At 37.7% G+C, this 22,910-nt stretch overlaps 1 protein-coding gene across 1 annotated transcript in view; it reads right to left on the minus strand.

The window, feature by feature from the left end:
• Positions 1-9,082: 9,082 nt before the first annotated feature.
• The window catches only part of mapk8ip2 (mitogen-activated protein kinase 8 interacting protein 2), a 56,626-nt gene continuing 42,798 nt past the window's right edge, over positions 9,083-22,910 (minus strand). Inside the window, exons 3-13 of the mRNA XM_056478981.1 lie at positions 21,326-21,556; positions 21,161-21,239; positions 19,401-19,595; positions 16,944-19,280; positions 16,331-16,406; positions 15,968-16,140; positions 13,726-13,835; positions 13,519-13,641; positions 13,279-13,349; positions 13,070-13,168; positions 9,083-10,201 (exon numbers count right to left, since the gene is read on the minus strand). Coding sequence (XP_056334956.1) covers positions 10,129-10,201; positions 13,070-13,168; positions 13,279-13,349; positions 13,519-13,641; positions 13,726-13,835; positions 15,968-16,140; positions 16,331-16,406; positions 16,944-19,280; positions 19,401-19,595; positions 21,161-21,239; positions 21,326-21,556 — 3,567 coding nt within the window. The 3' untranslated portion in view covers positions 9,083-10,128. The remainder of the gene's footprint in view (positions 10,202-13,069; positions 13,169-13,278; positions 13,350-13,518; positions 13,642-13,725; positions 13,836-15,967; positions 16,141-16,330; positions 16,407-16,943; positions 19,281-19,400; positions 19,596-21,160; positions 21,240-21,325; positions 21,557-22,910) is intronic.

Raw genomic sequence — 22,910 nt, forward strand, 5'->3', positions numbered from 1 at the left:
CTGAGAGAATCGCAGATGAGTTGCTGACACCCGTGAGATATTTTGCATGCTAAATACTGTATATGGACCTGTCTGCGATTTCAAAATCATGCCATTTGAAATGTGTTCAGATTGAAAATAACATCGCTGATTACCTACATTCAGGCCAGTGGGAAGTTGGGGGACCACAATATCAACAAGCATGGCTTCAGTTAAGAAAAGGGCTTCTTTTCAGACTATTTGGACTCAAGAAAAGGAGAAAAAACTAGTGTAAATTTTCTGTAAAAAATTGAATTGAATCGTAAAATCCAAACCCTGAATTGAACCGAATCGAGTTCAGTGAATCGTTACATCCCTACATTACAGTTCACCAAATCACTGATTGTGTTTAACAGAGGCCATCAATGTGTTCAAGAAGCAAACTTATGAAGGCAGAGCTTTGCTGATCCGCACTAAATCCCATTTAGGATCTTCATCAAAAGGGAAGTGACTGAAAATATTTGTAATAATTATTCTTGATAACGAATCTTGCTGACTATTCTTGTCAATGCCCAGAATGAAGCAATGAATGATAACTTTTTATAAACAGTGTTATAGTTGTATAAGAAAGTTGCATCTACTGTCTAAGAAAGCCTGATATAATAATAGTGTATGATAATAGCTGTAACAGTGTTTGGTTTCAAAGGGAATAGAGGAGCTACTGTGATGTATAATGTAATGGAAGATGATTGTTGAATTTTTGACACTCCTGTTTGTGTTATACTGTCTTTTAAATTTAATCTGATGCTAATATGTGTTTAGCACTGAATCTTAATTATGTTTTTTTTTTTTAGAAATAAAATAATTTAAAATAACACAGGTCTTTAGTTATTCTGTTCCTCCTCATCATACATGTCCTAACTATAGCTGAATGGTAATGCATTTGTTAATTAATGTACAGTCATGCATTCCTAATCATGAAAAAAATACATGAACTAATAACTTTTAAATTGCTTATCACATATGTATACATAATGCTAATTGTTGAAATTAAACATTGTAAATAATTTTTTGATTGCTCAAAATAATTTGTCCAATATAATATTCAAAGGCCATCCTTCCAACAATGTTAATATAATAAATATAGTATTTAATTATTCATAATCATTTATGTTATGTTATTTAACAGATCAAAAAATAATAATTTTATTATGGAAAACTTATATTTTTAGCATTTTCTAACATCAAAATAATAAGCTCTATAACATTATTATATTAATAATGAGTAGCAGAATTTTATTAAAGCCTATTTATAAAATACTAATGTAGTAAGTGAAGTGAAAATCATTTTACCAATCTTTTTTCCCCAGTCTTTTTTCCAGGTGCATCTTCCCAGATTTTCTTGGTTGCACCAATAAAATTTTTTCTATTAGGTTAAACTTGTGCTTTTACAAAGTAAAAATGTTCAATTAAAGGTCTCAAGCTGGAAATTAAAATGAAAGTTTTTTTTACATTGGTAGATCTTGCCTTACAGCAAGGCCGAGGTTAGGGATCTTGGACTATAAAAGGTTGGTTGCAAAGTAAGAATTACTGGTCCATTTATTAAAGATTGTTTAATTCTACATTTTTGATGCTGCTAGTTGGCATAAACAGTGGTCTTTTAAAATGTCCAAATCATTCAGCCCGTTATTAAAGGGAAAGATCGTCAGCAAATCTTTATACTTCCCTTTTCTGTTTCCTTGTTGATTGTATTTAATAAGCTTGTGGGTTGGTTTGTAATGGCTATACTCAAGTATACTCGATATGGCTATATCAGAGTGTAGTAGGGTCCCAAAATGTTTCTGCTTAGAGCCCCAGAATGCACAGGGTCGCAACTGAATACATATATTATTTTATATTTTAATTTTATATATTAACTCTCTTAATGCATTTAGATGTGCTCTGACCACAGAAAAAAATTAGTTTATATGCTTGAAGACCCTCAAAATAAGTATTGTTTTTGTATTTAAATAGCCCATATATTGGGTTTTTAAAAATGACCTTCCATGCAGTGTGTAACACAACACTGATGGAATGAAAACATCCAGCTGAGGTTTAAATCTGAAAGTGCACCTTGTTTAAAACTATTGATTCTTTAACGAAATAGTCGACTCAGAGTCGAATAAATGAATGGTGTTGGGTTCGGATCTTTTGCCGGAACGCGTCAACGTTGATACATCACCAAATATGTAGTTCCAGATCCGGTAAAACATGAATGCGCCTTTACCTTCAGACACTAGCGGAGCACGTGGGATCACAGGACTGATTATGACACGAAGATGACGATCACTGACAGATGGAGATTCGGCTGCAGGGAATAAAGGGTTAACGTTCATTTTCACAACACCACCACAGTATAGCCAACATAGTGCTGTGTTTGTTCCTGTAATTTTTCTGATTTTGGATACAACAACCTACGCTACAATGTGGGATTCTCTGGCCACTTGCTATTAAAGGAAGGAGCAGCAGAGATTATGTATGGGACTTTGTCGGTAACTGTTACAGTTCATATGGACCAGTTTCTTCTTCCTCCGGATCATAACATGTAAGTGTCATTAAAATTGTTGCCTCTTTTGTGTAGTTTGCAAAATATGTGTTTAATTGTGTGTTGTAACTTGTTATCGCCCTGCGCGGCTTGTAATCACTTATCTACCATGGATCAGTGCTTGTAATGCATTTCTCAGGTTAAATCGTTATAAGTTATTCACATTTTGCATCCAAAACCTAGTTGGAAATGCAACGCATGCTTCTTCCTTTAGCGATTTAAATGCGTTTCTGAACTTGCAACATTCTGCCGTTTGTCTTTTGATATGGCCCCCGCGATCAATTTTCAAAGTAGTTCAAGTTTGCAACTGTGTGGATTAATAATGAATGTGTGTCATTGTTTTTACTTGGGGTTAAGTTTAAGAGTAGAGTATATGCTGGTGTTTAACTGCATTGGGCTCTCACATACTCTGTGTGCTACTTCATAGCCGTGTTGGACGTTTCTCTGTCTCGCACTGAACCAGTCGACCAATCACAACAGACTGGATCATCAGTCCAATCAGCGCAGATTAGCTTTGCACTAAGGAGGGGTTTGGGAACAAATGAATCCCTAAACGAATCATTTGGGAGTCGTTGGGATCAGGTAAAAATAAATGCATATTATAAGACAATGGAAGTGTTTTTTGACCTTGCATACATAACGGCATGTTGTTGGAGACCCCCAAAACCAAAATGTTAGCTTTTATAATGCAAAATAGGGGCTCTTTAAAGATAAGATTTTAAAACATGCTAAAACATAAATAGTTATTTAGTACTTTTATTATTATTTTTATTTATAGTTTTATTATTTTTTTATTTAGTCTTCAAAAATGCTGACCTTTTCCCCCACAATTTGGCACCTATTTTTGTTGATTACAAGTGTATATATAACCACTGCAGCACAAAAAAATGCAGTAATAGATGAAATCATTTTAAAAAAAGCTATATTTATGTTGATTTTATGTAAAACAAAAAGCAAAGCTTGAAATTTAGATGAAATATGAAAAGATGAAAGAGAAAACTCACAGAATTGCCTTTGTCCATCAGCATCAGTCCAACAACCAGCGACGTCGCACCTTTACCAAACAAACTCAGAAACACTTTGGTGACATCAAGCATATAGTATTTTATTCATAAGACCAAATCCATGACAAGGCAGTGAGATTTTTTTTGTCGTTTTTTTACAAGTTGTCATTTTTAAAGATACAAGATACATAGTTTTGTCATACTGAAGCTGTTTCCGTTATACAGTGACGGACTGAATTATGTACGTTTAAGTCCAGAACTTTGTATTTCCTGTAATTGTATTTCAGCTACCCAAGCTTAAGTATTAGATGCTCTGCCTCAGTGTGTTAGGGGTTTCACAGCCAATTTGTCACTACAAATCGCTAAAGTGAAGGCTAAAATAGATCAGATTTTCATTTACCTTATGAACACACAGAGAAATGTCATGTAACAGTCATAACTGAGGATTTAGAGCTCTGATTGAAATAAATGATTGGTGTTTGCTCATAAATGAGAGACAAATTGCTGATCTGACCCATTAACTGCAACGTTTAATGCGTTTTGGACATACTTGTGAATTTATGTTAAAACGTCAGCGACTGCATGATGAGCACACGTCTGACAGCTGAGTGTAAAGCAGATAAAGGAAAGATACAAATACTAATTGAAAGCTATCTATATCTTTTTTACCCCAGCACAGTTGGCTTTTGGTTGTGAGATTGTTATCATCAACATATTAATATTATTAATATTATCATTTCTTTTAAATTTACATATTTATCTCAATAACATACTCAACAGAAAGGACACAGTATGGCGATCCTGACTCTAGAATATTTACAGCAATCTACCCGAAAACAAGTCACATTCTAAACAGAAAGTCCGTCTGTGAGAGTGTCACCGTCACAAATGAACACGGATACATAGGAACAGATTGCAGGCTGCTGGAGGAATGTTGGCTTGTGTTCCAAATAACGTACTACTGCACCACTCCACCATACTAGTGTACAGAATGTTTTCATCCGCTTCTTGATTTATTTGGTTGGCAAACTGACCGCACACAACATTATAAGAAGTTAGATTTAGGTGGTGATGTCAGGTGACCTAAATTCAATAGGTGTGTTCAACTTGAACTACAGCTGCAGCCGGCAATCAACGAGATTAGCCGAGCGCAGGTGGGGGAGGAGCTGAAAACGAGTCTAGTTGGACACCTCGGGGTTCATAGTTTGCGGCATGATGACAGATCACATGGCGAGATTAATGATTTATTTATTTATTCATATATTTATTTATTTATTTCGTAATCCGATCACATTAATCCAAAAAGATTAAACAAAAGGGCATTTCTGAAATAAGTGAGCTACACTTGCAGTGGAAATTTCACAGAAAACGCTAAATATATGTTAATTTTAAATTTATGTATATATATAAATTAATTTAGAACTATTTTAAAGAATAATTATTTATCTCAATTTGTTAAGAAAACGTTATGGGTGTGGCATGACAAGTTTGTAAGACTTGAGTTGATATTTGGTTATTCACTAAAAGATATAGTTTAAATCATATATGGAGCTGTATACAGTAAAGGGTCTGTGATATGAAAATGAAAATAAATATGAAAATGGTCATAAATACACCTATGCAAACAATCAGCCTTTATAAACAAATTATTTAACAAAAAAGACCTACTGCATTAAAGTATTTGTATGTGTACAAGATGGAGATGGCATAAAAAGTTATTTGTTTGTTTGGAAGTTTGTGAGACGGAATATAAATTGTTATGACTGCGTGAAACAGAAGTGTCTGCCGACTTTTATTTTAGTAAAATGGCGTATTTCCAACTCAAATGGAATATTAAGTAGGGGGCGGAGTTTTATTTTTGCAATTCCCTCAGCAAATTAATGCTTGGATGGGCGTGGCTAGAAATATTTCACCTAAGCTGTCAAACTGGCATCAGTGAGATTACCAAATGTAACTGTACTACATTAAACTTGCACAGATTGTGTTAATTCACCTTTTAAATAATTGTGTTAATTAATTAGTTGTGCCAAAAGCATGGTTTGACAGCCACTTCTTAAAAACACACTTGAATAAGGGTGCTTTTCTCCACTAACTTTACTATTGTTCATTCATTCATTTTCCTTCGGCTTAGTCCCTTATTTATCAGGGGTCACCACAGTGGAATGAACTGCCAACTATTCCGGCATATGTTTTACGCAGCGGATGCCCTCCCAGCTGCAACCCCAGTACTGGGAAACACCAATACACTCTCACATTTACACACACACTCATACGCGAAGGTCAATTTTTCTTACTCAATTCACTTATAACGCATGTCTTTGGATTGTGGGTCAAACTGGAGCACCCAGAGGAAATCCACGCCAACACAGGGAGAACATGCAAACTCCACTAAATTTAAATTATTTTCAATGCATTTCTACCACAAAAAAAATACATTTCCCATAATGCCTTACAGAATATTCCACCAATCAGTGAGCTCTTTCGCACTGCCCGCTCTAATGAAGCACCACAAGAGTAATTGAGTTGCTCTTTCTGTTATAGATATTTATATGTAGATTGATCTACTTGGGTTTAACGTTGGGTTAAATTTTTCATCAGTTTTTTAACTGTTGGGTTTGTCAATACTCAATATTGGGTTTAAAAAAATGAGTGTAGACACTTCAGGGGGGCTTTAGGTCATTTTTGAATATATATTTTTACATAATAAAACAATTCGATAACCTATTCATGTCCAAATTTGTATCAAACTGAACACATTTGAGAGTGAGCTGAAGCAAGGCCTTGAATTGTATTCCTCAGCCTGAATGAAATAAATATTATTTGTAGTAATTATTGTGTGAAGCCAGCAGGGGGAGGATCTGCTCAGTTCAGTCTCAGCAGTGCTGGTCAAGGTCAGGACAAGGGCTGGTTTAGCGTGCGAGAGCTGAACAAACAGGAAGATGCAATCCTTTTCTCATGTCCTGACCTTATTATATAATCACACCGCATAAATGAGATTCACCGATCTACTTGCAGGACAGAGGCATTTTATAATTTATCAGTCTAATATGAAGCAATTCTTGTCCTGCAAAGTCAAGTAATCCTGGAATCAATGTTTTTCCAAGTGAACTGGGGCAGATTTTTCCTCATTTACATTTACAGTTACTGTCGGTGAGCATCACACATCACTCATCTCACTGAATGCTATTAATGTTCAAAGCATTAGAGGTGGACTGTATCTGACGTTAAAGCTGAAAGCGTCAATCCATGCTGACAATCATGATGACAGCAGACGATGGTAAGAAGAGAGGTTGTCAGGTTTGAGAGAAGGAGAACTATTATTTGCCTGAATTCCTGTGATCTACATTGCCAACCAGATAAATCATAAAAAAAAATTGATCAAGAGTCATATTTCACCCCAAAATTACATTTCATTTTTCACTAAATACAGTTGTAACTACAGTTTTGACCATTTCTTACATTTTGAACCCTCAACCCTAGTTGGTCTTTTGTAATTAAAGGTAAAATTGTGTGATAGTCACATCTTTGGGCTCAAAAAATCTATTAAATTAAACAGGAAATATTAATAAAATCTTTGAAAAATAAACTACATTTAAAGCTGAGTTATGCTGTGGTAACACTAGAGTTTGAGCATGTGAAATTCGGTCATGCGGTGCTGCGAAAAGGGGCGGGATTTAAACAAGATGCTTAGACATTAAAAAAGTGAGCGATTGTTCCATATTTGAAATTTCTGTGCAGAGAGGTCATGTTTTGATCATTGATTGGTCTTACGCAGTCACCTGATGCAATTTCACTGATCACCAAGCTTGATCTTGGTGCATGAGCTTGTGTTTCCAGTCTGGCATTCGCTTGTGTGTGAATGGAAGTTTATGGGGCGAAAAGAGCAGTGTGACTGGCTTTATACTTTTAAATGTTTGATACTCGAAATTCCCTTTTTAGTGTCTTGTTTCCGGTGGACATCTTGATGTTAAAATGACATAAAAAAAACACGTCAAAATTGCAACTCATTTTGATGTCAACTGATTACCCCAATGTCAAAAACGTCAAATTTATATCTTACATTGGCATTAAAAACATTTCAAAAATCAATTACAGGCATTTTAACGTGTTTTAACGCCAAAGTTAGATGTCAGTTTGATGTCGTTTCGACATCAAGGCAGTTTAAAATCCATGGGAATATAAAATCCAGTGTATATTCATTCATTATTTAATTTTCCTTCGGCTTAGTCCCTTATTCATCAGGGTTCGCCACAGTGGAATGAACTGCCAACTATTCCAGCATATGTTTACGCAGCGGATGCCCTCACAGCTGCAACCCAGTACTGGGAAACACCCATACACTCTCAGATTCTCACACACACTCATACAATATGTCCAATTTAGTTTATTCAATTCACCTATAGTGCATGTCTTTAGACTGTGGGGGAAACTGGAGCACCCGGAGGAAACCCACGCCAACACAGGGAGAACATGCAAACTTCACACAGAAATGCCAAATGGCCCAGCGAGGACTTGAACCAGTGAGCTTCTTATCTTGCTGTGAGGTGACAGTGCTAACCACTGCCAACGTGCCGCTCTCCAGTGTAAATTTAAACTGAAGCGTTCAGATGAATAAAACATTTCTTATATTACAATACTTTTTGTGTCTTTATTTGTGGCCATAAAAGAAGCATCAATGTGTGGACATCAAATGGACGTTGAGGTTTTGATGTCAATGTCAATTTGATGTCAGTTTGACATCAAGGTGCCAGCTGGGTTGTAATGAAGAAAATCAAGTAAGGAAGATGCATGGAAACAATGCATAGACGCATTACAGTAATTTTGGGTGTTATCACATTGGAAATAGTACACTCTTTTAGTATATTCTGATTTTGGGTGTCAAATATGACATGATTGAGAATCAACAACCTAAGCCAGTCACAATAATTGATATATCGACTTATCGCACAACATGTGGACATGTTCTCAATCATTTTTGGTGATGCAACATATATCGTCCATTCATAAAAACCAATTCTAACCACATTTTAGCTGATTGGGCAGCCTCTCTATCCCTATTAGAGGTGTCAGCGTGGTTAAAAAACACTATAGTATTTACTGTAAGTTACTATAGTATATTTTCATGTGGGTGCCTGATGACTAAAACAGATCTGTTACTTTTTTCTAGTTCTTTTTACCATTACATTTATTATTATTTATTTGTTTAGGATATCGGTTTTCACATTTTGATTCAAATGCCTAATTAATAAATTGCTAAAATGACTATAATTAAATTAAATTAAATATTGTTATAAATAAAATATTATGTGTTCATTGGTAGAGTGTACTTGCATTTTGATGCTATTATAGTGTCAAAATGGTCTTAAAATGACAATAATACATACTTGCCAACACTCCCATTTTTTCCGGGAGTCTCCCGTATTTCAGACCCATCTCCTGCCACCCTCCCGTTTTGTTATTTCTCCCGGAAAACTCCCGTAATTTCAACCATCCAGACTACCCCCTATCCCCCTCCCAACACCCGGGCCTCAGCCTTTTGGTACGGTCTGTGAAACCCCGGGGTGCCAACATTAGTATAGGATCCGATTGCAGCGGCAGCCCGAAACACGCTTCATAGTAGTAACTAACACCACAATACACAGTACCTGGTTCTTAACAGTGTTATTCAGACACCTCACCCCCGAACCTAACCTAAGGTCTCCTGGATTTTCAGGGAGAGATGTTGGCAGGTAAGCAATAATATCATTTATCGCAATAAATTTTGTTGCTTTATATCCTACCACAAAAAAATAGATATCGAACCACCGCCAGATCCACATTCCCCCAGCCTGCCAACCTGCAATCAGTCCCACGCTTCAATCGCAGACAGATGGAGCAGGATACTTGCATACCGTGATGTAACGAAGCATCTGTATTCACCTACAACCGTCCCTAATTGTACAGTATTTACACCGCGGTAAAATCAGAAACGTACATTAAATCTTCTACTACATTGGAACAGACAATCTGTAGACCTATTGACGACTCCAGGTCACGTCCTACTGCCTTGTCCTTTTTTGTTTGTTTGTTTTTTCAAAGTACAAACCCAGTACAGCAATGTATCAGAATCGGACAAATACATATTTACAAACAATCCTGGTCTTCGGATTCAAACCTGTGATCGCCTTTCGCTTTTAAACATTTGTCGTATGTTTGTGTGTGTGTTTGTGAGCATAACCCTCAAAGCCATGCATTCAAACGTGTGAAGTTTTCCATTTCTAAACCAGGACTATATTATAAAAAAGGAAAAAAAGGAACAGATGTATCCACCCCTGAAACCATGTCCCTAATTATATAGTAGAAAAGTCAAATAAACAAGCAATCCGTCTCAATGAAGAGAAGAAACTGAATGGATAGATGTGGAAATGAACAGACAGACCACTAAGAGCCTATGCAGAGGATTTGAGCTCAGTTCATGACGAGGGAACGAGAGAAACTGAGGGAGAGAATAAAGAGATGAAGCCTATGTTACATTAGAGAAGGCGTCTCGAGCCCAGGAACAGACATCTGTCGTGAGGGACAGCGGTGACTTTTTTTCCTCTTTTACTCTAGGTAGATGTCTTCGGTAGGACAGGCGTATTCTAAGTGCTCTTGATAGTACTCCTGGAAGGCCCGTCTAAAACAAGCACACACATAGAGAGAGACATCAGAGTGCAGAGTGAGCGGGGTATGTGTGTGTACATATCTTGAACATGGGTTTACAGTCATGTGCTGCTAAAAATAGCAGGATTTCACAGTAAGCCGAGTTCTAAGCAGGTGTAAATTGTTCTGTGAATCCCTGCTGGCAGCCAGTTATATGACTGTAATGTGATGTGTGTTCAATAAGGAAAATTTTATTTGTGCTTTATTGATTTATATGTGGTCTATAAACTCTGTCTAAATAATTATAATGAATTAATCAATCTATCTATTCATCCATTACCCACTTCGAATGTTATCACTCGATTGAATGAGCATTATCAGTGGTTATCAGCTGATCGATATGGGCCAGTAGGGGCTTTCTGCGCCTACTGGTAGGCTCAGAAGGCTGTTATAATCCATCCACATGGTTAATCAGCTATACTAATAGAGAAGACTCTAGATCCAGATCTGTGTTTACATTACTGTAACAGTTGGGTTTAGGATTGGGGTAGGGGTAGACGTTAATAAAATACAATCAATGGGAAATTTAATAAATAATATAAATAATTCTTGTGGTTAATCAGCTATACTAATAGAGAAGACTCCAGATCCAGATCTGTTTTTACATTACTGTGACGGTTGGGTTTAGGATTGGGGTAGGGGTAGACGTTAATAAAATACAATTCATGTAAAATTTTATAAACATTATAAATAATTCTCGTTAACTTGCGGCTGCAGTCATATGTGATCTATAGCTGATTAACCATGTGGACAGCCAGTAGGCACAGAAGGCCCCTACTGGCCCATATCTATCAGCTGATAACAACTGATAACGCCCATTCATTCATTCATTCATTTTCTTTTCAACTTAGTCCCTTTATTAATCAGTGGTCGCCACAGTGGAATGAACCGCCAACTTATCCAGCATATGTTTTATGCAGCGGATGCCCTTCCAGCCACAACCCATCACTGGGAAACATCCATACACACTCATTCACACACATACACTATGGAGAATTTAGCCTACCCAATTCACCTATACCACATGTCTTTGGACTGTGGGGGAAACCGGAGCACCCAGAGGAAACCCACGCGAACACGGGGAGACTCCACACAGGAATGCCAACTGATCAAGCCAAGGCTCGACCCAGAGACCTTCTTGCTGTGAGGCAAACTACTGACTGAGTGCTACTATTGCGCCACCGTGCAGCCATTCAATCCATTCAATCGAGAGATAACATTCGTATCAGCTGCATCCATGTGCATTGATAATTTATAAAACCTGTATTATCAAAACTATTAATTATACATTTTGAAATTATAAAACATGTATATATAATTTTAGGTAAATTACAATAAATGTTAAATTATTTTTATAACACATTTTATAACAAAGATTTTTGTTTTGCTTTTTAACATAAATTCTAAACCAGAATGCTAACATTAAACAAAAATTCTAAACCAGAATGCTAACATTAAACTTATAATTAGGTAATTATAGTATAGTAATTACAGTATAAAATAGTAATTTATTTTAATAATGCTGATTGATCTAAACAAAAATTGTATTTATTGTGATTGCAAATCAGAATTATTTCACTAAATATACATTTCTGAACTCTTCTGAAGTCAAAACACAGATATTATGCTGTCTTAAAGGAACATGTCTAAAAACATGGCATCTTTCTGGTAATTTCCTACTTTTATTGTAATCATTTGTAAGCAAAATTTACATTGTTGAAATTTGTAAGAAATTTATTTAGTAGGTATATTATCGGCGCCTAGACTGCAGCTCTGCTCAAGAAGGAGAAATGGTAGTGCCTATCTGAGCCTGGTTTCTCAAGGTTTTTTTTCCTTCACGTTCGTCAATTGGTGAAGTTTGTTCCTCGCCACTGGCTTGTTTGGTTTGGGACTTGTGGAGCTGCGCATCGATGGATTTGCTCTTCAGTGTTTGGACTTTCAGCAGTGAAATTTAATCCACACTGTACTAAACTAACCTGAACTTCAACTCTGAACTTCAGTTTACTAGAACTTCTTTGTTAAGCTGCTTTGACACAATCTACATTGTAAAAGCGCTATAGAACTAAAGATGAATTGAATTGAATTATTATATGCAAACATAACTATAAATTCGAAATCCAGAGAAACAGAGAAGTTTCAAGTGGTATAATATTAAATATGATTTACTAAATACTACAGTAGGTAAGTTCAATAATGACTTTAAGTTAGCTACATAAATAAATAAATAAGGAAACAATTGAAAAATAGTCCCTTCACAATAAACCAGTATTTATATAACACCTTAAACAAAGGCATTTTGTCTAGTACACACTTTAGTACACAAACTACATTGTCAAAGTAAACAGTTATAATCAGTCTTCAGTTGGTAACACAAAAAATAATTAAAAATTAACAAAAAAGTAATAAATAAAGTTGAGAAAAAAATATTATTTCAGTTATTACCAATTGAAATAGTATTTAAAGTTGTGTTCGGTTTTTAGACTGTAACAGCTCCATACAGCAGCAATACATAACATGGTGCTTATTGTCAAAAGTATTGCCATTAAAACCCCTTTACTTTCTGCTTAACTTTTTCCTCAGTTTCTGTGCCAAATGATACGTTTTAATAATGTAGATTTTCATAAGGTCAGATGATGTAATGTGACAAAGCTTTCTGCCTCCTGCTGGGACTCATAACTCAGGTCTTCTGTCTGATCCAAATGAGAGAAGCTTTAATAATTCAGCGCTCAGATAATGGAGCAGAGATGATCACACTCATTAAACTTCTCTTCTCCGCTCTTTTCTTCTCTGTTAGTTTATTGAGAGTGTGATTGTGTGTCGTGTTGAAGACCATTAGACTCACCCCACGCACTCAGCTACATGTCTCATGGAGTCCTGAGAGACGAAAACATGACACGCAAACCTGTTCAACATCGGGTGTTTGGTGATGAAACCAAAATAACTACAGAAAGACACAGAAAAAGTGATATTAGTCCGGTAGTGTACTCTGAAATTTGAAAAAGACCAAAAACTGCATGTTGTCACTGGGTTTGCATGAGTGCACGTGTTTACCAGTTGTTTTTAGGATGACATCCACAAAATGAGATGTTTTTCATTTGGAAGAAGTGACTACATCTGTCGAACTATGATATGGAGGAGGAGAAATTGCATTCAGTTACAAAAAGCAATCAATATGTTGAGATTTAGCCATTCTTGTAGTGTATTTTGTAACTAAATTTCATTTTAATGTAGAAAAAAAAAAACAAGTGTTTATAAATTGTTCTCTAATTTCAATTATTTTCTTTCTCTCACCTCCCCTGAAAGGTCGTATTCATCATCCAAACTCATGACTAGTTTCACACCCTGCAGGCTTATTTCCAGCTCACAAATAGAAGGGGGATGAAGATGCACCGTCCTCTTCCTTGCCATGGCAATCTGAGAGACAAACACCATACTTCTTGCTTGCACCATATGATGTAACAAAATTTAATGAACGCACAGACTTCCTGTTTACTGTACCTTCTGCATGGCGGCGCACAGGATGCCATTGCCCTGGTGATAAGGAACTTCCACCGAACCCAGGAACTGCACTCGGAAACTTTCCATCCAAGCAGGGTTCCTCTTCATTGCTATGGAAACACATAAATACAGACGACGCTGACTCACCAAGCACTTTAACAACGAGACCAGAAGGCCAAAACACACTACTTACTAGAAGAACACCTTAATAATTAAAAAGGTTATTTTCCAGCAATAAATACAATCACCATTCTGTTACATCTGTTCTACTGCTTGTTTACACAAACATCTATTCAGCCAATAATGTGGCTTCATTTAGGCATGTTGATTATTCCTATGGTTAGGAATTAGGATTATTCCATGGTTAGAATCTAGATTAAACACATATCTCTTTATACTAGCATACACATAAAACACAAATGCATAACTTTGACATCCAAATACTTTAAGGATTGTTAAGCTGCATTAGGCAAGGCAAAGATGCTGTAATTCGAACAGTATCAACACTCATGTTAGTCTGTCTGTCGTTTCTTATCCTGAGGTTCACATAATCTTGGATCTGGACCATATCCAGAGCAGATGGTTGCCATGGTCATCAATAAGTCAAGAGCACAAGACTGATTCTTGCAAAGATCTCACTGACTAATGAATCTCTGCATAGATCCCTTTGGCTAGTCTGAACACTCACCCAGTGACCTACTTGCACTTGTAACATCTGCAGGATGGATTATCAAACCTTCTATTGTCTTTTAGACTGCAGGCATCTTTACATTTGACCAGATGAAAACTGGCCACCCTGACTGAGCCTGGTTTCTCTCAGGGTTTTTTCTCTATTCTGGTATTGGTGGGGTTTTAGGTCCTTGCCACTGTTGCCTCTGGCTTGCTTAGTCATGGCCACCAGAGCTGCCTTTCAGTGGGCCAACAATGACATTTATATTAAACTGAACCGATGAGTTATGATTAGGGCCAGACGAAATGTGCGGACATTTTTTGCTATTTCTGCGCAGAATTTTGTTAAAAATCTGCAGATTTATGCTGAATTATTTTGGGAGTTTTATAACTAAAACCTGAATATATGAACTAAAAAGTAATACCTTTTTAACTTGTAATTAATGTTTACAATGCAAATCCAATTAGATCCTCTTTATTTGGTAAACAAAGCAAGTCTTCTATTTAATATCTCTACTAAAAGACAGAAAATATTACTTTACAAACTGTATTGTAAATAAATCATATGAACGTTTTCATATCAGTCAATAATATTACTGGAATTAATGTAAAAACTAAATGAACATAAATTAACACACATTTGCAAAAGTATATAAACAGAATCAATGATGGGCTACAAATCTGCGGAAATCTACGCACGGAGATTCCGTGTGGGCCTAGTTATGATTTAACAAGAACTACACCAGAGTTCTCTGTTCTCTCTGTCTGATATGCTGGAATGGTCCACAATGTAAAAAATTGGTATGACTTTTTAATCTCTTTTCTTAATCTGTTAAGCTGCTTTGACACAATTTACATTGTAATCGCACTATAATAATAAATCTGACTTGACATGTAGACATCAATAAAAGATGAATACATCAATAATGTAGACATCAATAAAATGATTGCCTGCTCTAATGTGCCTCAATTTCTGCTGCAAAATTTAGGCAGTGGGGTCAGAATTTGGAAAGAACATGAAAAACACTGAGCCATCTTGAATTGTATCAATGATTCAGACTGCTTCTGGTTTACCTTTGGGAACATTGGTACCAGTTGAGAATTGTTTAAATGCCTCTGCCATCCTGGGTATTATTACACCATTTATGACCACAGTGTATGACCTCTTGCGGGCCTAACGTGCCATTTCAAAAAGCTCAAATCATCTCATACGGATTTCTTGAGTTCCCTAAAGTCAAATGGTGTCCACAGCCACGAGATGGCAATCCCATTGAACACCTTTGGACTGTGATTGAATGGATGAGCAGCCAGCTTTGTGATACTGTCATGTCAATATGGACCATTTTAACCAATAAATCTCTGTAAAATGTTTCCAGCATCCTTTGACTCTACTCAACAAAGAAATAGAGCAGTTTTGAACGCAAAAGAGGCCTGGTTTGCAAGGTGTACCCAATACAATGAGTGTATGTTAATATCAGTTTATATTAATTAATAGATATATGTAAATAATTTATAAAGTATTATGTATGAGCACAGGAAACATACTGTAAACATTGCATCATACAATTCTTACTCATCAGGTCTTTTGTTTGCCCAACAACCTCGTGGGCGTAGTACGCTGGGAAAATCCCCCTGGCCCCTGTGCGCATGTTGTACCCACGGTACCAGTAATCATCCTCCTCTTCCTCAACGAATAACGGATCATCAACATCTAACTCCAGCTCATCAGCATGTCGTGGGATGAACCTGCAGCGTGGGTATTAAAACTTGCATTAGGATTGCTTGCAATAGATATCATGAGCAGTCAATTTTCAAGCATTAAAATGTACTGAAAAAGAAGATTTCCTTGAGGGCTTGTGATGGAGGGTTGGTACTTTAAACCAGACTGGACCATTTTCATTAGAGCTGGGCTATTCATGTGGGCAGCATTACTCACCTGAAGACTGCTCTGTGGGTCTGATCTCTTTCTTCTCCATTTATAGTGCACGAAAAAAGCCCAAAGGACTCTGTGCCTGAAACACGCATAGTGCATATGCATTATTCTACTGTATACTGTGGTATAGGCCAAATATAGACCATCTGTGTGTGTGTGTGTGTCACAGACTACAGCAAAACTAATTTAGAAGCAGATCATACGAAACCCTTCGTCTTATGATTTCATCTCATTAGGATTATTAAATATCCTTTCTGTTCAACAAGACAGCCTGCTAAATTATGTAAAATTATCATCTAAATCTATTAAACTATGTTAAAAGGGCCCAAATGGCTCGGTAAATGGTGTGAATTTAATTTGGTAATTTATTTAGGTAAAATATAACAAAAATATATTCCTATTTTTTTACTATTTTGTTACACAGAATCTGTCATCGTTAAATTAAATTCTTCTTTTTTTTGTCCATTCATTGATAGTGAATTAATTAATAGGTCCAAAACAACACTGGATCCCACTTGTATAAACAAAAATAAATATAATAAAACATTTTCACAAAATGAAAGTAAATAAATGTTGACAAAATTTAAATTTCTGGGTAAGATGTCCCTTCACTTACTGGAGGACCGTGATGTGCCATTGACAAACACATTGAGAAACTTCTTTGAGAAAGGCAAATCTGCCTCAGGGGAGGAGTCTTCTTCAGAGGAGCTTAATAGCAAATTAGGTCTCATGCCTCGTACCATCTGGCCCCGCCCATAAATGTCATCATCTTCATCAGCCACGTCTTCATCACAGATAGTAGAGAGTCCATCACTGTCATCACTGAGAACAGAGGTGCAGCGCTTAAGACTCACCAGCTCCAGTGTCGTATTTTCATCCACCACAAGGGTGTACTTCATTGAATCATATGCCAAGGAGTCATCAATGGGTCGGTCAGAGGTTCCGTTCCTCAACTCTCGCACACTCTCATCAATAGGTGGAGAACTATCCAAGTAAGTCTCATTTCCATAAGGTGAAGGTATCTTGTGAAGATCATCCAGAAAAGGAGAGGTATCTTGCTCATCTTCATCGTTATCCGTAGAGTAAGTAAGACTGAAACAGTGATTGGTCTGTGCTGTTGGAAGGTCCAAAGTAAGGCTGTTTTTCACTTCTGTGATTCGCTGCAAAGTGAGTGGATCAACCTTTGTCTCCCGTCCCTCATCCTTGTCACTTATTATGCTCTCACTCAAGCTGGGAGAATCCAGCTCCTTCATTCTCTCCATCATCAAATCATTGTTAGGCTCTTCCTCTTCCTCTTTCTGCTTGTTTTTCAGTGAGTTCTGGGATGGGAAATCCTCTGCTTCATAATTCTTTGTCCTCGATTCAAATCTTTCAGTGAAGACAGGCGTAACAGTACCATATGTGGGGTTGCTCATATACAGACAAGAGTCCCTTCTCTTGCTTTCTTTTTGACCCTCTTCAGATTCACAACTGACTTCTCTTTCCTTCTCTTCCACCACTCTTGCCTCTGACATTTCAGATTTCACCTCCTGGGACTTTTCTTCAGACTTCTGTTTTTGGAAATTGCAACCATCGGTCTCATTGAAAGCATCTGTTTCCAGATCAGATGAGGGTGAGATGGTGTCAGAGATGGAGGCTGAGCGTTTGAAGCACTCTTCAGGACAGCTGATTGGGTAGGAGCCTTCTGAGATCATTCTGTTGACAAGGTTACTAAGAAGCCAAGGAGAGTCAGAGTTTTCACTGAGCTCATCCTCAGACTCTGATTCAGAGTCTCCCTCGCTGTTACCATCATAGTCATCCACAGAAGGCATGAGTTTGGGGCCAACCGGCAAGTAGAAGGAGCGTTTGAAGCTTTCAAGACTGTGGTCAGGCTCAATCTTTAACAACAACTGCTGAGAACTGCTATCCTCACAGGGGATGGCAGGGGGAAGAGTCTCATCCGGATCAGCCTGGTGCTCATATCCCTGTTCATCATCTACGTTCTGCAGACCCATAAGAGCTTGCCCGTCATCTAGTTGTAACATGTCTGAGCTGGGATCCAACCCTGGTAAAGGGTCTTGTTTGATTGGGTCAGGCTGGCCCAGAAGAAGAGATGCCTTTAGACCTACAATACCACTGTCCTGCTCAGTATCCAGCTCCTGGTCCAGTTCTTGGTCTGAAGTTGGAGAGCTGGCTTCTTCAATGGAATTGGTGAGGTGCGAGGAACGTCCACTGCTGGATTCACTGGTCAGGTCTAGCTCTGTCTCTGAGATGGAGGAAATCATGTTACTAGCAAGTGGACCACCACAAGCAAATGCTTCCTCAAGTTCCCCTTCGATATCAGAGTCTGATCCAGGAGAGCTAAGGTCATCACTGTGTCGGTCTGACTCTGCATAGCGTTTAGCATTCATGTCAGCTATACCAGGATCAGAAGAAGGAGAAGTGTCATTTTCAGCAGCAGCTTGACCCTGATGCATGTTTCGAGGTTCATCCATAGCATCAAGGACATCTGACCGACTGGATGACACATAGCTGGAGACAGAGATGGACTCAGTCGGTTCAATGCAGGGGAACTCAATGTAAGAAGAGCCCTCAGCATCCTTGCAGGTTTGATCATAGCTCTCCTTACACATGAAGTCAATGTCAAACTCTTTGTCCAGCTCCTCATCCGATAGAGGAGTCTCAGCATCATTACCAAGAGGTGCTGTTGATGAAAGACATCTACTGGTGCCATCGTTTTCCAGCTCTGGGTCATCAGCGGTCTCTGTGGTCACTGTATAAGTGTCATTGGGTCGAGAGCGGCAAGGTCGACGTTTGGCATGGCCATTTAAGTCATGGTCAACCTCAGTGTCAGAGCACTGGGAGGTGCAGTCATCCACAGAGGGGACAAGCTCGCTAAGAGTTGATTCCTCAACATCAGGTTTCACCTCAGTTGCCTCAGAGCCACTTGATGAGTTGTGTTGACCAAAGGAGCCTGATTTAGAAGACAAGAAAGAAATAAAAGAAAAAGATTTGAGAGAAGGATAAGGACAATAAAATATGTTGTTGAAGGTTAAATTTGAAAGAGAACTAGCGGCATGGTCAGACTTCTTACCATACTCAGGTCGCTCTCTCCTGTTGCCCTCAAAGTCGTACAGCAGTGGTCTCCCAGGTGACTGATGGAGACCACAATGTCCTGATGGGTTTGAGGGTGTACCTTTGGCAGAGCCGGTGGTCTCTGGAGCCCCTGGGCACGTGGCGGTCACATGGGAACCATCCTCAAGGCATGAGTGGTTTGGAGACAAACATCCTAAAATATTGAGTAAAATTGTTAACATTGGGATAGATAAACAGTAACAGGTATCTTTCAGGAGCATTGTGAGTACATATATACTAAATTGTCAAAAGGTTTAGGACATCTGCCTTTACATGCACATGAACATTTAATGATGTAATTTTAATCCATATGGCTTAATAAGGAGTTGGCCCACCCTTTGCTGCTATAACAGCTTCAACTCTTCTTGAAAGACTTTCCACAAGGTTTAGGAGTGTGCTTATTACTGGTGGGACATTTTTATTATTCTAGAACCACATTTGTGACGTCAATCGTTGATGTTGGATCAGTTTGCCTGGCTCACAGCCTCAGCACTAATTCATCCCGAAGGTGTTATATTGGGTTAAGGTCAACCCCTGAAAACAATAACAATAGCTACGGCCATAACATAACCACCCTCTCACTAAACTTTACACTTGCCACAATGCAGCCAGGCAAGTATTGTTCTTCTGGCAACTGCCAAACCCAGACTGGTCTATCAGACTGCCAGACAGAGAAGTATGATTCACCACTCTAGAGCAGTGTTTCCTGACCCTTTTCCTGGAGGCACACCAACAGTACATATTTTGGATGTCTCCCTTATCTGACTAATTAACTTCAGGTTTTGGAGTCTCTTCTTATGTTCTAATTAGGTGATTCAGGTGTGTTTAATTAGGGAGACATTGAAAATGTGTACTGTTGGTGTGTCTTCAGGAACAGGGTTGGGAAACACTGCTCTAGAGAATATATATTCACTGCTAAAGAGTCCAGTAGGAAACTGCTTTACACCACTGCATCCAGTGCTTTGCATTGCACTTGGTGAAGTAGGGTTTGGGTGCAGCTACTCTGCCATGAAAATACCATGAAGCTCTCTATGCACTGTTCTTAAGCTAACCTGAAGGCCACCTGAAGTTTTGGAGGTCCGTAGCTATTGATTCTGCAGAAATTTGGAACTTCTGCGCACTCAGAATGTGCTGATTTAGCTCTGTAAATTTGTGCCGTGAGTTCCCAATTGCTTCCAGTTTGTTATAATACCACTAACAGTTGACCGCCAACTTGATTTCACCAAGTAGAACATGTTCCTGGATTAACATCTATGTTGATTCTGGAACAAAATTCCAATACATCAATCTCAATTAAGGGATAACATTTACAGTTTATGTTAAGTTAAAGTTTATGTACTTTTACATTTTTGTTATCTAACTATTATTCCCCTCTGATTTTGGGAATAATTTACAGTTAAGGTTAGGTTTAGGGGTAGGAAATAGGTATGAATTACATTTTCATACAAAATTGATGTTCCAGGATCAACATAGATGTTGCATCGTACTTGGCAAAATCATGACGTGTTACAGTTGACCATGGAATATTTGGTAGTGAGGACATTTCACAAATGAACTGACTGCATATGGCAACCCATTCTTTCACAAATGTTTGTATAAGCAGTCTGCGAGACTGGGTGTGTGATTATATAAACTTGTGGCAAAGTGACAGGAACTCAATAATTTGGAGTGGTGTCCCAATAGCTTTGGAAATATAGACAATATAAGAGCAATATTTACCCTGTGAAGTTGAGTTTCGAAGAGAATCCTGCCAGCTTGACTTCCGTGGAGACACGTTGCTGTTGTTGTTCAGGGAGTCCTGAGATTTTCACCAGTATAACAGTTAAAATATTGATAACATTTTTTATTGATTTATTGATAGTGCAAGGTGTGTGTTGGAAGTACCTGTGAAACTGGCGCAGTCAGGTTCAGAGTGGTCGGGCGGCTCTTGAGCGTTCCCAGAGTAGGTGATGGAGGAGGAGATGCTGATGGTGAAGGAGGAGCATCGGGATCTGCTTCCTCTTCTTCATCCTCATCGTCTTCATCTTCATCATCAATCATCTCAAACTCTTGGAAGTCATCTTGGAATGAGCACACTGGATGGTGGAAATCATTCTTTTCCAAAATTAAGCAGTCCTTCACAAAAGAGAGAAAGAGAGAGAACAATAATTTAACTATTATTTAACAAAATATCATGAAGCAAACATATCTAGTATGGGAGTTTAAAACACCACCATAAATCAATGTTGCAGCCCAAAATGGGTGACTGAATAGTCCAATGAAAAAAAAAATTATAGAAAATAATTTAATTCTCAAATATCAGTCACCATGCACAATTCAAAGCAAATCTTTCTCATATCTACCATATGTGATTCAACATGACCTTTCTCTTCTGATAATGTTGTGTTCCAACTATTAGTTGGGCCATATGTTCACCATAGACTGGAGGAAGACTTGATAACTAGCCAGACCATCATTTCAGAAACATGTGTTGAACACAGTCGATTGGTGGTCACAAGTAAGCAGCATCTTGTAGATAATTTAATGACAAATGCAGCATATTGTATACTTCTTACTGGTAGTTTTAAAACCAAGTCTATTTAATGGTATTTTAAATAGAAATTAAATGAAAAATTGATCACCAAAGACAAGGTTGATCACCAAAGACAACAATTTTAGCTTGCACCCTTACTAAAAAGCTTAAAATAAGCTTTACATGTTAAAAAAACATGAAACACACTTGGAACAAATATGAAATACGGCACATTGTTTTGGAACTTGAAAAAAAAGCAAATAATGGTCATGTTCCAAAACCAAAGTTGCATATACACTACCTGACAAAAGTCTTGTCGTCTATTCAAGTTTTAGGAACAACAAATAATAACTTGACTTCTAGTTGATCATTTGATATCAGAAGAGGCTTATATGGAAGGCAAAGGCCTCTAGATTATGTTTATTGTACCAAAATAAAATATGATCATGCCTTGGTTTTTAATTATTGAATTAGCACAGTAAGGTCTGACTTTGCTTAGAGAAAAGTCTTGTCACTTAACATAAATAATATACAATATAGATTAGTTTAGAAATCAAGATTCTTTGGATTCATCTTCAATGCCTCATCCTTCATCTTACCCCAGACATGCTCAATAATGTTCATGTCTAGTGACTGAGCTGGCCAATCCTGGAGCACCTTGACCTTTTTTGCTTTCAAGAACTTTGATGTGGAAGCTGAAGTGTGAGAAGAAGCGCTATCCTGTGAAGAATTTGCCCTCCCCTGTGGTTTGTGATGCAATGGGCAGCACAAAATGTCTTGATACCTCAGGCTGTTGATGTTGCCATCCACTCTGCAGATCTCTCGCACACCCCCATACTAAATGTAACCCCAAACCAAGACTTTTCCTTCACCAAACTTGACTGATTTCTGTCAGAATCTTGGGTCCATGTGGGTTCCAATAGGCCTTCAGCAGTATTTGTGATCAGGATACAGTTC

This window comes from Danio aesculapii, chromosome 18, assembly GCF_903798145.1.
Source record: "Danio aesculapii chromosome 18, fDanAes4.1, whole genome shotgun sequence".
NCBI lineage: Eukaryota > Metazoa > Chordata > Actinopteri > Cypriniformes > Danionidae > Danio > Danio aesculapii.